The following is a 14,464-nucleotide window of genomic DNA, read 5'->3' as shown; positions in this document are numbered from 1 at the left end:
CTTGCCCTCTGATACTTTCTTTTCTCACTTGACTCTGCCTTTCCGTTCCTCCCTTACTTGTCAATCCTCTCCACTGCGCTCTCATTTTGTGTTTCTAGCATATTGAGTAGTAATGATGACTTTGAACAGAGAAGACAACTTGCTGCACACATACAAAAAAACAAAAAAAACAATAGGTGTATTTGAGCTTTCAACCTATTTTCCCCTGACTGCGCTCCCCTTGCTCAGCTTGAGAGAGGACATGGCAATGGTGAGCAGGAGAGCAAAGAGAAGCGAGAGCAAGCTCTTAGGAAGATTGCAAAGAACATCACAAAGGCATGAGGGTGAATATTAAGTGGTCTCTCTCTCTCTCTCTCTCTCTCTCTCTCTCTCTGTTTCTTTCTCTTGCGAGTTTGAGACGTTCCAGTCTGCAGAAGTAGCAAAACCAAAGATGGAGAGATGGTGACAGAGAGAATATGACAGAGGATTGACAGATATGTAAATAGCCACACAGCACATGACACCAGCCATCTCGAACATCATCCAGCAGATCTGACATGAGGAGTCATCTTAAGTGAATCAGAAAGACTGTTGCTTCTGACCACGACGTGGGTTTTGTGGCAAAGGGGCAAATAGTTCAGGTAAAAAAAAAAAAGAAAAAAAAAAAAAAGACTCACTTGGAATTCCAGGTGGGGTCTTCAGGTATTTTCCATTGAAATGTTGGATAACTACTTCACATTTCTCTGTAGACTCCATCCTGTAAAAAAAAAATGACAAAGTAAGTGTTTTGGAATCACCGATCTCATAATTTTTTCAAAATAAAAAAATTTAACAATCATATTTAAATGGAGCCAGGAAAATTTTCTGTAACATAAATTGAAGGCAACATGGTGATGCAAAGTGGGTTCTTGCACCTCAAATTGAAACATGGTCAATCCGGCCTTGCTGTGTTTGGCAGAGTGATATCAGAGTGCTAACAGCAAAAGATTTTTACTTGACTTATGCCGTTAACGACATGAGGAAAATGATCTTCGGGACATAATTAAGACCAAAACAGGTCTAATTCACGCCCAAACCAGCAGGAAAAGCCTCCAGGTTACTTCCTGGTAGGCTGCTTAGCAACCAAATGTAAGTGCTAAACTGTGCATATACAAGTGCATGATAATAATAATAATAATAATAATAATATATTGGATAAAAAAATATGGCATATCATTAATTTAGCATACGACATTTATAATATTTCTATGCATCACAGTGGGTTAATTGAGTTAAACTTTACAGTTGTCAAGGGAGTGACTGAGCAAAACAATAAAACCAATTACTTCTTACTGCTACTCCAGTTTTCCCTTCAGAAAAAGTTACATCTAAGTGTTTCATCTAAAATGATCTGAGAGATTAGCAGAGATTAGAACCAATCGCGTTTGATTCACCAAGTGAGAAGTTCATAGAGAAACTCAGGGTTTAATCAGGGAATCCGCTCGTTTTTTTTTTTTTTTTTTAAGCTTCACCCGCCAAACAGAAAATGAGCGTCTCCAAATGCAAGCAGGAGTGAGACATTCATGGTAATATACTTTTGCAAAATTCATTGCTTTGTAGATTCTCGTGCGTTATTCGCTCTCACCGCCGAGAATACTCTTATCATTCTGTCAGCCGCCCACTTCTCCGTCCTCTTTCTCTCATATCTCTACCGTCATCCCTCTTTTTTCTTTTTAACAGAGCTTCTTTATCGCGCTCCCTGTCCCATCCATCTTACTCTCAGCCCGTCTGAACCTCTTCCTTTTGACGGCTCTCTCATTCCTCCCCGTCTTTCAACCTTGCTTATTTCCTCCATCTTTTACCGTTACACCACACTTTCCTTGCCCTCCTTTCATCGGCTCACCGCTCATCCTTTTCTTTCTCAGCTCTAGTGTTTCTACATCATACACCTTTTTTCCGTCCTTCGAGAGCTCTCTCTCTACTTTTAGAATATGTCATCTTTCACACTTCCTACCATCATCTATCATTATCTTATCAGCTTCCACTTAAACAGTTAGGGTAAGCACAAGTGATGTTCAAAAGGCTCTCATTGTCCTTAAATGCGCTTTTGCCAGCATTGAGTCAAATTCAGGTAGCCTATTAAAATAATGTATATCGGTTCATAAGATTCTGAATTAGCTTTGTGGAGTCGGAAATTACATTTGGGGATCACAAAGTAAGAAAAACGAAATACAGCATGATCACAATATCAAAAGGGGAGTCATCAGTATCTATATCAAATCCGACTTGTTGATTCATGAAGACCTGGATAACAAGCTTAGAACAGGGGTCCTCAATCCTCTTCCTTGAGAGCCGGTGGCCTGCCTGGCGCAAAACGGCTGATTCAAATAATCAGATAATCGGCAAGGGCTGTAGAAGCTAGATAAGGGTCCTGATCATCAGGTGTTTGCAGCAGGGACTGATTGAAAACAGACAGGACATCGGCCCTCAAGGATCAGGATTGACGACCACTGGCAAAGAATGTGGTTAGAATTAGCCAAGTCTCTGTGGCCCATCACAGAGGACCGATTTTGACATCAAGACAATTATCCAGTTCAGGGTGTACCCCGCCTGCTTCCCCGGGATAGGCTCGAACGTGACCCTGACCCTCGTGAGGATAAGCGATTCAGAAAATGGACGCACTGACAGACTTTGCATAGTGCAGACAATGGAGTGACGCACAAAGATCTGACTGCCAAGCCTGCAGGTTTTGATCTAACCCAGAAAGATGCAAGAACAATGGGTCATACTAAATTGCACATTAACACTCCACGCTTTATAGATCAGCAAACCATTCCCACAAGATCAGTAAGTGATTATCCACTCTTGTCGTTTTCCCGTTGGGCTGACTGAAGTCCCCGTGACTACGGGACATACTAGCTTGGCTTGCCAACGTTAACATACAACAATTTCCGATAGAAGAAGACGGAGAGTTTAACATTGACAACAATAGGTAGTGAAGTGATTTTGTGTTTGTTGGTACTCGGTTTACTTTGTTACAAAGTTCAGGTGGGTTATTTAAATTCAAAGAACGGTGAAAGAATAAAACACACTTTTCTATTTTTGAGCTGGACCGTGTCGAGACTACTTATAATGACGAGATATAAATTTGAGTCAAATGAATCCATCCATCCATTTTCTATACGGCTTATCCTTATCAGTGTGGCAGGTGAGCTGGAGTTTATTCCAGCCGGCTTTGGACGAGGCGCTGGCTCCACCCTGAATTGGTCTCCAGTTAATGACAGGCCATTAAACCCATGTCATGTGCCGTAATCTGAATGTATTGTACTATGTCTGGTGTAAATGTGGCAGGATACGAAGCACAATAGCAGTGTTAGAGTTATGATTGAGTCATGAATGTGGTTTATGTACTCTCGTTCGTATCCATTTTTTCTGCCTGGAGTTGAAATCTTAACATTGAACGGCCTTCTCTGTGTGTTGCTCGTGTCTGGCGAGAGACGTGCTTATAAAGCAATGATTTATGTGGTTGAGTTTTCCCATTTTATAAAAATAAATTCTCTTTCGCATATCGCTGGGTGGGATGTGTTCACTGCCCATGAAAATCTGTCTGAATCCATTACTTTTCACTACAATTTTCAGTGATTTTCTCCGCGGTGAGTTGTAGACTATTCCCTTTCCCGTGCATTATTTTATTCATGGTCTTCAAGGCCCCTCTGGCCATTCATTTTCTGCTTCCTCTTGTGTCGCCGCTTCTCGTTTTCCAGCAACAGAGCAGGCAGGTAGACAGAAAACAGGTGGGTAGATGTGGAGTCAATAAGGCCGACAGGTGGTTTAGTTTCATGGGAAAACTAACTGCTCAGCCAGACTGTCTGGCGGCCGCTAAGGATGTTGAGCTAGCCGGTCGCTGGCTGAGCGAGCCAGGTTGGCTGTGAGGCAGGCAGCCGCTTCTCTGTGTGCTGCTGGTTAATGGCATCAAGTGCTGCTGTCTGCAATGATTAGTGCTCAGGCTGGAGTAATGGGCTCTGATAACAGTAATGGATCAGCCCACAAACACTTAGCTCAGTTTACTCTCTAATGCCCCTCGTGGTCCAACCTCCAGCAGCTGTCTGTTGAAACAGGTAACACCGACTCACAAATGTATGTATAGTAAAACCTCTAAAGCGGAATGCTCCTAAGGTTGTGCAATTTGGCGCAAGCATTTTCGGGAAAAAATATGCCTCACTCTGGGAGGTCAGCATATCATGCAAGACTGGGTGAGTTCGGCAAGTATCGAAGGGATGTTAAGCGAAGAACGTGAGAAGAATGGTTTGACGTATTGCAGTGATTCTCCAAATGTGGCGTGAGTACCATGAGTGGCATTTAGGCTCACTCTAGTGGTACTTGAATGCTAATGTTCAAACTCTGCATAATGTTCATGATTTGCAATGGTCTTATTTTCTTTGAGCACTCCGTATTTTTTAGGTGGTACTTGTAAAAGGTGTGAGAACAACTGGTGGATCGTTAACACAGTTTTTCGTGTATCGTAATTTTAGCCAACAAATGCACCTCAGCAACAACACGATTTCAATTGTGCGTATTGAAATTATTGCCCAATAACATCACAACAGTGTCAGCAATCAAGATTATCGTTGGCTCTATCGCAGATGTGTCTACTTACACTGCAGACACAACGACAGATTCAGATCGGATTTTTTATCCACATATAATAGAGGCCTGATTCACCATAATCTGCATATATAGTATGTATTATAGTGTCTATACGGTATGTATTATTCATGTACAGTTGCCACATATGGTGCTACTCTGATTCTGCTGTAAATATGCACATAAATCTTTTAGATTTTTGATTCTTTAATATTATTTTTTTTTGTACAACTGTCCACTTTGCTGCTGCAAAACTCAGATTTATATTCTATTCTATCCTGAGGACAACCCAGACCCTAAACCTAACCCCGTAACCCTATTCTTAACCCATAATCTTGTATTCAAATTTAATTGCCTGTTTATCTGTGTTTCTGTCTACTGTGGTGAAACACTGATTGGAATGGCAGGGATGTTTAAAAAAACACAAACAAATAATAAACATCTCCGCATGTTCGCCTGTGACTGGGCTCCCCTGGTGGCTGCCATTGATGACAATGGCAGAGTGATTACTGTAAATTCACAAGTTAAAACAGGAGGAAAGGTAATAAAATACAACCCGAGTACATTAAAGTTGCAACATTGTGTAAAATCTAAAAAAAAAACAGAATAGGATAATTTAAAATCATGCTCAACATATAGTTGATTGCATACAAAAGGGTCAGAAAATCTGGAGAAATCATAGCATGGGCTCAAAGGCTGAAAACCAACACTGAATGCCTGTGACCTTTGATCGTTCAGGCGGCACTGCATCAAAAATCAACATCAATATGTAAAGAGTATCACCGCCAAAAACCAATGAAATAGGAAATACAGCTTGGCGCTAGGTCCGGAAGTGCAACTTAAAACCACTAAGCAAAGCAAAAGCCATTTATCAAAAACATCCAGAAATGTTAAGATGGACTAATGCAATGTGAAAAAGTTCTGTGGTCTGACGAGTCCACATTACAAATAGTGGATGTTGTGTTCTCCGAGCCAAAGAGGAAGAGAACCATTTGGACTGTTATAGACATTAAGTTCCAAAGCCAGCATCTGCGACGGTAAACGGCAGTGTTACTTAAACATCTGTGAAGACAGCATTAATGGTGAAGGTTACTTATGAAATATATGCTGTCATCCATCTTTTTCTTGGACGCCCTTTGCTTATTTCAGCGATACAATGCCAAACCACATTCTCCACGTTACAACTTTGTAGTAAAAGACTGCAGGTACTAGACTGGCTTACCTGCAGTCCAGACCTGTCTCCCACTGAAAATGTGTGGCGCATTATGAAGCATAAAATATGAAAATGGATACCGCCGACTGTTGAACGACTGAAGCTATACATCAAGGAAGAACGGGAAAGCATTTCACCTCCAAACTTCAAGGATTAGTGACCTCAGTTCCCACCTTTTTTGGAACCAGCCTTAAAATTCAATAACATTAAATATCTTGTCTTTGTATTGTATTCAATTAAATATAGGTCGAAGATGATTTTCAAATCATTGTATTCTGCTTTTATTTACATTTTTACACAACGTCCCAACGTCAATGGAATTGTAGTTGAACTTAAGGGACGGCCATTTTCAATGATACAATATGAGGTTTTATCATCTGGAGTCCATTGTTGTGCTCTCTCTTTTTGAGTGGATAATGAGTCCAGGCCTAATGTTATTTTGTTTGACAATGCATGAGAGCCAGTTACGGGATGTAACACATGCTTCCAAAACAGGCATAATTGGGGTCCAGAATGTTCACATTTGAATACTTATCAGTCAAATGAGTCATTGTGTACCTGGCAAATCCAACTCCCCTGCTGACTCCATTGGCATCCCTCAATATCCTGGTAGAGATGACATGACCTAGAGGTTTCAACATGTTCTCCAGCTCCTGCTCGTCCATCGAGATGGGCAGATTGGAGATGTACAGGTTGGTGGGGTCCTGCTCTTGTTGCTGCGGGGCCAGAGTGTAGAAGATCGGGCACAAAAGAGAGAAGAGAGAGGAAAAGGTATGAGAACTAATGCATCACAATCAAGTGTAGAAACCACGAAATACGCATTGGCTCGGTGTCACGAGCCACCCGGAGAGTACCGTAAAGCTGTCAACCGTGCAACCAAATGCTTGTTGAACTCACAAATTTGGCAAGAGGAACACATTCATCTACAAGGTATGTGCAACATTGCCGAGGCAGGCTTCACAAAGACGTGAAAGAGTATTACGCGGGATGGGGTAAGGGATAATTGAGGATTTTAGCACCCTGCTATTATGAAGTCAAATATGATTTGATGAGCAGCAAACAAAAAATGTTTGCTCGCATGGGATGACCAGAGCTCTTCATGTCCAGACCAACTCTGTGTCCTCACCGCACTGTGAGTCGGAAACCTATTATTAGCACTTTCCTGTCTGATTGTACTGTCAAGGGATGGCTTATTAGGCACTGTTAATGCAATCATTGGTTGGTCTCAAATGTCAATCATTATGGTAGTTTGCAGAGTGTGAGCGTGTTAATCAATACTGCCGTGGACTGATCCAAAGCGCTCCCTGATCCACATTTAGATTAGCTAACTTTTTGACCTCTGGATGTCCGAATCCAGGACAGGAAAATGGCACATTTGGGTTAAATAAGTTGAAAGCTGTTATTAGTCACTATTACAGATTAATTGTAAGGTTTAAAGCTCGAGACGAAGATTTGTCGGGTCGATAATGTAAATGTGTTTTTAATTGCAGTGCCCCGAGGTTGCTGCTAGCTAGGTAAAACCGCACAGCTGGTTGAGGCTTGAGCCCGAGGTAACAAAGGGCCCAGTGAGTCCAACTGTTGAACAGCTGGGCCCCGCAGTGCAGCCAGACAAGTCAATCAGTTACCAAGCCCACGAGACAAAAAGTACCACCAGCTCAAGTCAGTCAATTCAACGACAAACTTAAAAGTAAGTCCAAGTGAACTTTCGATGTACACGGTTAGCGACAACTTTTTCAGATTATTAAAAGTCAAATAGAGTCTAATGCAAGGTCGGTTTGGAAAGATCACGTGATCGTGAGGTGTGCTTCATGCATCCGAAAGTGGCAATTAACAGACATTTAAAAAAAAAAATGAGACTATAAAATGCCCATAAGGAGAGGAGAGCAAGTAGGAACCCCGAAAAAATGTACTTTATAAAACTACTACAATGTAGTCTGTTATATGGATAGCTGAGCCCTATTTTGAAATAAATTCTAAAATCAGAATACAAAAAAACCACAGTTGTTCACTACATGTGTAAAATCAATTTTTTTTTTCTTTACAGCTCAGCAGATGATATCATTCATTTAAAAAGAAGTTAGTTGGTACCGATCCGGAAAAATGTAAAAGTAACAAAACGACCTTTTGTTAAGTGTTAAACAAGAGACATATGAAGTGACAAATGTGCTATGGGACAGGGCATGTTGCCCAGCCTTCATATTTTTCATGTCCTTTATTATCACATTTGACATTAATGTTGACTCAGCCTTATTGTCTTGAACAACTAGAAGAGAAACACTTTTATTGCATCCATTTCAATTTATATGATTGTCGTTGCTTGTCAGTTTGCCATTCCGGGTAATCGTTTATGGTTTCGTCAATACTCACAAAAATATATTTTATAGCTCACGTCAATCAATGTATTTAAAGTGTATGTATGTTTCCAAGGCTTAAAATGTTTTTTTTTTCTTTGCGGAGCAATTTTGCACATCAATGACTTCATTTGAGGAGCAACGTTCGAATTTTAGGGAGCTTTTTTTTTTTTGCAGGGAAATCCCATGAATTCCATAGAAGCAAAGAGTTATATTAATCAATAAAAATACAAAATACAATGAATGAACAGTTGATTTATTTTTTTATGGACTTAAATCATTTTTTTTTTTTTAATTCACACTGTGTATAGCTAGGAAAGTGAATTTTCTTGTCGAGAAACGTTTCCAGTGGGGCAATTTCAAGCACCGATTTCAGTTTAAACAGTATTTGTGAATGGGCTGTAATGCTAAATTGATTTGAAAAAAATAAGGTAAGGTTTTTAAGCTTGTAGGCCACTCCTCCTCGCTGATGTACGCCATTAGAAAATTTAAATAATTCCCAATTGTGTTTAGCGACTGATTTTCTTTCCAGAGTCGAGACGCTTCGTAATTTTCCTGCTATTTTTCCCTTCGAAGTTGGATGCTGGTTGGATGTTGAAAGCGGTTCCAGCTAGACTTCTGTGAAACGTGTACTCAATCACTCAAGCACTCAATTTACCTCACTTATGTTAATGAATAGCTCCACCAAAAAAAAAAAAAACAGCCATAACACACAAAGACATAAAAACACATTATGAAGAAATAACACAATCTGTTTGTTAGCAAATCACCGAGACGCATCTTAACTAGTGACTCCTCCCTTCAATGAGGCAATTCCTTCATTTAAGCATCTCTGAATGTTGAGCACAAAGCATTTGATTTAATATTATGATTATTACAATAACACAGATGCTTGAGTTCCCCAAACAAACTGCACAGTGAGATCACAAACATAAAAACTACTCTCATTTAAACATCACCTAAAATTGTTAAAGATTGCTTTCAGTGCATAATAACTAGCGTATATGCCAGGCGTGGGCAAACTACGGCCCAGGGGCCACATGCGGCCCGTTTACATTTTAATCTGGCCCGCCGAACTTGGAAAAAAAATTCAATGAATAAACCTTGTTAAATTTTTATTTTCTAAATGCTGTGGTTTTTCAAAGACATGTACATTGTTGTAAGGCTTTTGTTCACTTTCATTTCAAATTAAATTGATTTATTTTCTCAGATGAGGTGAGGTTAACAAAACACTCCATACATCTGCTCCTGGTCCCCTCTGTCAAATTTTAGAACCCATTGTGGCCCGCCAATTAAAAAGTTGGCCCACCCCTGGTATATGCTGAAGTCCAGCATGACTAGATGCAAATACCGGTTCCAACTTGATGTCAGAATAGACACATCAAACTTTTGACAGAACAAGACGAGGTTAAAAAAAAAAAGAGAAGAGTGGCCCCGCCCCTGATTAATGAGCCATTTTATGTGATGGGACACTTTTGATCTGATTAAAGTCCTGGTGACAGTGTTGGTGCCTGTTGTGAAAATGGGGGTTGCTCCTTCGTCTTTCGCAGATTTATCATATTTATGCAGAAGCTCAAGTTTGTGTAACACCGACTTGGGCGTTGAATGAGGTTTAATTAAATCTGCCCAGAAACCCCCTCCGTGCCCCCCCCGCCACTCCTCGACTATATTTGATGCGTGTAGCCTTGCAGCTGTGGATTCCTTTCAGTTTTCTTGGGAATGTTGGGCTGTGGATGATTCCTTTGGATTATGTCAATCCAATGTTGGTTTGATTTAACTAGTTTTGTGACAGATTTACTCACTTAGCTATGAGAATTTATGCGCGTGTGTTTGAATGAAGCGCCGTCTACTCCATATGCGGGGAAAAAAGGACGCGACAAAAGTGCGTTAATAGCGGTGCTCGGCTTGCGGGTGGATTATCACGAGCGAGCTTCATGTAAGCACGGCCGCCTCGCTAAATTCTCCCTTTGATGACGTTCCGCGCTACAAAGCCCTTAACACCCAGATGAGTAGATTATGGGTGGCGGTGGTGGAAATGGGAGCGTCTTAACCGGAGGTGAGATGGGCTGGCACATTCCACAAGGAGATTTAATTTCCTTTAATGTCAGCCTTGGCGTACACTTTGCTGTCAGGCTATGAATGAAACAGTAATTGAGGTGTGTGTGCTAGGGAGTCTGTAGCCAATCTGAAAGTAATTACGCATTATGTATTATGCCCATTCTATCCAATGTATATAAAGATGCATTTGAGTCAATTCCTTCCGCCCAGAGGTACGAGCTCAGAGCTCAGAGCTCGGTGGAATGGCAGTTGTCTGGCCCATTGCCATTGACCACTATTGTGGAAGGTTAATGGAAAGGCTCGAGGCTGGACTGGGCCTTTGATGAGCATAATTCCTTCACCTTGCCACCAGGAGGAACAGGCGGAATCCAACTGTGTATGTGACAGGAAGAACGGGCGGTCGTAGGGATGTGTCATTTACCGCTGACGAATGCCGCCCCATGCAAGAGCTGACAGCCTCGCAGCTGTTTTTTTTTTCCATTTCAACACCCTTGCTCTGTTTACACCTGACTGTAATTTCAGAGAACATTACCATGCTACAGGGGTGGGGGTAGCCAAGAAGGTAAAGGAGGGGAAAAAACAACAACATATAGATGAGAAGCATTCAAAGACTCCTGGGAAGCAGAAAATACTTGCGGTGTCCGACCTAAAAGGATTATTGGCAAACATACAGTAAGCAAAGTAACATGGCGAATAACGTCTCACATTAAAACCACTCTCACATTTTCTCAGACTAAATGGCATCAACTTCTATGTCTGGTTCTTTTGTAATCATCACCTTTTTACCGATGAGTTTCCGACTAAAGATACCATGTTGTGGGGGAAGATGTATCAAATAACATTGAACGTAATAAAGCCAAAACATCAATGGTTGGGGGCAACAAAGTCTTGACAATTTGTTTTAACTTGCCATGTGTTTAAATATGGCTCGTGACAATAATAAGTTAAATAATAGATTTTTAAATGTTTCTAAAAGATTTTTCGGTCCCATTGTGTAAAGAGATCATTTTCCTAACCCAACCCGCTCGGAAAATGGTCGTGGTTGACAATGTACTATGAGGTGACCTGAAACAGTCAGCGTGTCGTTGTTGTTTTTTTTTAAATTAGCAGAATTGTAAGACAATTCTCAAAATGAAGAATGGCATGTTCGCGGACCCATTTTCAGACATCAACAACGGATTTAATTGGTAATTTCACACTTGACGAGTGGGCACTGGACAGACACTCCTGAGACCAAACTATTTGTTTACAAGCAATTAAAAAGTCCACCCATCCATTTTCTATATAGCTTATCTTGTTCAGGGTCATGCAGAGCTGGATCCTATCCAAGCTGACTTTAGGCAAAAGGCAGACTGAAGCAGAAACTGGTCACCTGTCTATTACAGGAAATGACATCCACACTTTCACAGAGTGGGAACTGCACCAAAAACGATCTCCAGTCTGCATAGATTAGTATTTTATTTTATTTTAAATCAACTCCTCCAACATGCAGGAAATGAGAACGTTGCTTTTTAGGCCAAATTAGTCATTTTGTTTCCATGGTGATGTGACTGCATAACGACAGTCGAGGATATGACTATCTGATTAACACCCTGAAACTGAGATGCAGCAGGTGTCCACAACCAGACAGCGGTTTAACAGAACAGGCCTTGCCAGGGTTGATAAAATAAGCACTTGCTTAGAGTCATATCGAGAGCTTATCATATGAGTGCCGCCAACATCGCTAGAGAGGTTGAAGGGGTGGCGGCACTCTGCTTGGACTCAAATCTAACATTGCACACAGCATCAAATTGGTCTGCATGGCCGTCATCACAGACGTAAGCGTCTTTAAAATATGGTCCACAAGAAAGGCCACAAACAGTTTTACGATAGGAAGGCTATTGACATGGATTATTGCACCAATTCCTGTGGTCTGATGAGACCCAGAAAAATGGTGTCAGGACCACAAAGACTAGTTTGTCTTGCCTACATTCAATCATGGTGGTATGAGTGTCATGATCTGGGGTTGAATGAGTCTGCAGAGTTAAAGTTCATTGAGGGAACCACAAATGCTGTGAGATACTGAAGCAGTTTTTATCCGGCCTCTTCGGAAACTAGGCAGTATTCCAACATGATAACAACCCCAAACGCGCCTCCAAGATGACCACAGCCTTGCTAAAGAAGCAGAGAGTAAATGTGAAGGACTGGCCAAGCATGGCTTCAGACCTTAAGCCTACTGAGCATCTGGGGGGGATCCTTTTATGGAAAGTGGGAGAATAACAAGGCCTCGAACATCCACCAGCTGCGGGATGTTGTCATAGGGGAGTGGAAGAGAATTCCAATGGCAACCTGTGACGCTCTGGTGAACTTCATGCCCAAAAAGGGTTAAGACAAAAGTGAACTATAATGGTGGCCATGGAGAATATTGACACTTTGGGCACAATTTAGACATTTCACTTAAGGGTGTACTCACTCACTTTTGTAGCTAGAGGTTGAGACATTAACGGCTTTGTTGTTATTTTGAGGATACTGTAACACAAAACAAGCTCAACACGAACAAGTGTACATTGTTGCAAAGTGTCATACCGCTAATAAAATATTAACAAATACGTGAGCGCTGCACTCACTTTTGCGAGACAATAAAATACAAAACAATACAGTTTATATTGCATTTTAAAGCTTCAAAAGTTAGTGCACATGGACTGGTGAGAAAAGAATGACAAGGAAAGGCAAGCAGCTAAAACGACAGGCAGACATAACACATTAAAGGAATCCATTGTTACTTTTGCTTTGCTTGAGGGAGTCGACTCGAGTCGTAAGAAGTCTCCCGTACTGCCAACGGGGATGTCGAGGCGGTATCCATTTAAGTGATAAAAGTGAGATAGAAATATGTCTTGATTGGAGGGTGGGGTGGGTGTGCATTGAATGCTGTGTTCAAACTAGATGTGGCCTAGCTCGCATTTCTCAGTTCCATCTTCATACCACTGACTACTTTGTTTTTAACTTTCCTTGCTGTCAACAATTTTACTATCCACTTCTCCCCTGATCAATCCATGACCTTCAGTCACTCCACTGTGGGCATCGTTTTTGCACTTTTCTCTTCTGTTCTCCCACTTCCATCAATACAGCCTACTCAGGAGATTAGCTGGATGCATAATTGGCTCTACAGGGCTTCATGGTTACCCGTACACACGCTGGATGTTCAACCTATGTAGTCACCTCCTAGAACTCCCTCAAGCACTGCTGTCAAGTCTGTTAAAGGAATAAGAAGAACAACCTTTCGTCATTCCATGAAGTGCAAATTAGTTTTGGTCGATTTTTTACATGCATGCACGCACGTACAAGAATACAGAAAAAGTCATATGATTCTATGGGCAGTAAGAATTGGCGTTTGACAAAATGTCCTTGACCGACCATGGGCAGAGTTAACTGTTAAATAAATTACGGGGTGGGAGGATCTCTCGGAATGTTTCAAGCTCCTTTTGAATGCCTGTGTTATACTGGGCATGAATGCTGGATTTGGAATAATGTGCCCAAAGAGCACTCATTTTTTTTTTAAAGACGACAGACTTGATAATTAACAACAGCTGGCCCTTAAAGACACAAAAGATAGTGTCACCCAATCTACATAATTCATGTGCTGCCTGCAAATACATGAGCCTGCCATTGGTGCCTTGCTCAAGGACACCCCAAAGTGGATGGACAGAAAAGTTATATTGCTCTCGACTCCCAATCCATCCAATCCCAAGGCAAGATTGATACAGACAATAATCGCTAGCTAGTCTGGTTTAACAGCATAGCTAAATCAAATGTGAAATGGTATGCCCCTCAGATCTTGCCGTGGGACATAGGTAGATTGCTTGATAGATACTTTATCAATCCTGAGGGAAATTCCAAAGCCCTCGTCTGCAAAAATGCATTTGATAGACAACGGGGCATCTGAGTGCTAACCAGAAATTGAGGAAAAACTGAAGAAACTAGAATGGACTTTAAAAAAGAAACGTGTGTGACAAGCCAGAGAAGACATAAATATTAGGGAACTATCACTCTGTTGGTCAGTGAACTGGTCAGAATAGAAGGCAGGTAGCGTCAATCCGCTTTAAATGAGTCTTCTCAACACGTTTTGTTCCACTCAGAAGTGAATGGCAAGGTGCCTGTAGATTCAGCCGTCTAGATCTAATTAATTCATGTGATGAGACCACGGTCTGTTTATTTCGGCAGCAACACTGCTAACACAATCAAGTGAACAAGGTTTCATTAC

General features: G+C 41.2%; 1 protein-coding gene across 3 annotated transcripts in view; it reads right to left on the bottom strand.

Moving 5' to 3' along the window:
- The window catches only part of rbms3 (RNA binding motif, single stranded interacting protein), a 201,695-nt gene that overhangs the window by 64,771 nt on the left and 122,460 nt on the right, over nt 1-14,464 (bottom strand). For all 3 annotated transcript variants that reach the window (XM_088319532.1, XM_088319531.1, XM_088319533.1), the window contains exons 5-6: nt 6,374-6,531; nt 657-736 (exon numbers count right to left, since the gene is read on the bottom strand). In XM_088319532.1, coding sequence (XP_088175658.1) covers nt 657-736; nt 6,374-6,531 — 238 coding nt within the window. The remainder of the gene's footprint in view (nt 1-656; nt 737-6,373; nt 6,532-14,464) is intronic.

Source organism: Idiotropiscis lumnitzeri, chromosome 16 (genome assembly GCF_059441095.1).
Source record: "Idiotropiscis lumnitzeri isolate Australia: NSW breed Sydney's pygmy pipehorse chromosome 16, RoL_Ilum_1.0, whole genome shotgun sequence".
Lineage (NCBI taxonomy): Eukaryota > Metazoa > Chordata > Actinopteri > Syngnathiformes > Syngnathidae > Idiotropiscis > Idiotropiscis lumnitzeri.
This window is presented reverse-complemented; position numbering and strand designations above follow the sequence as displayed.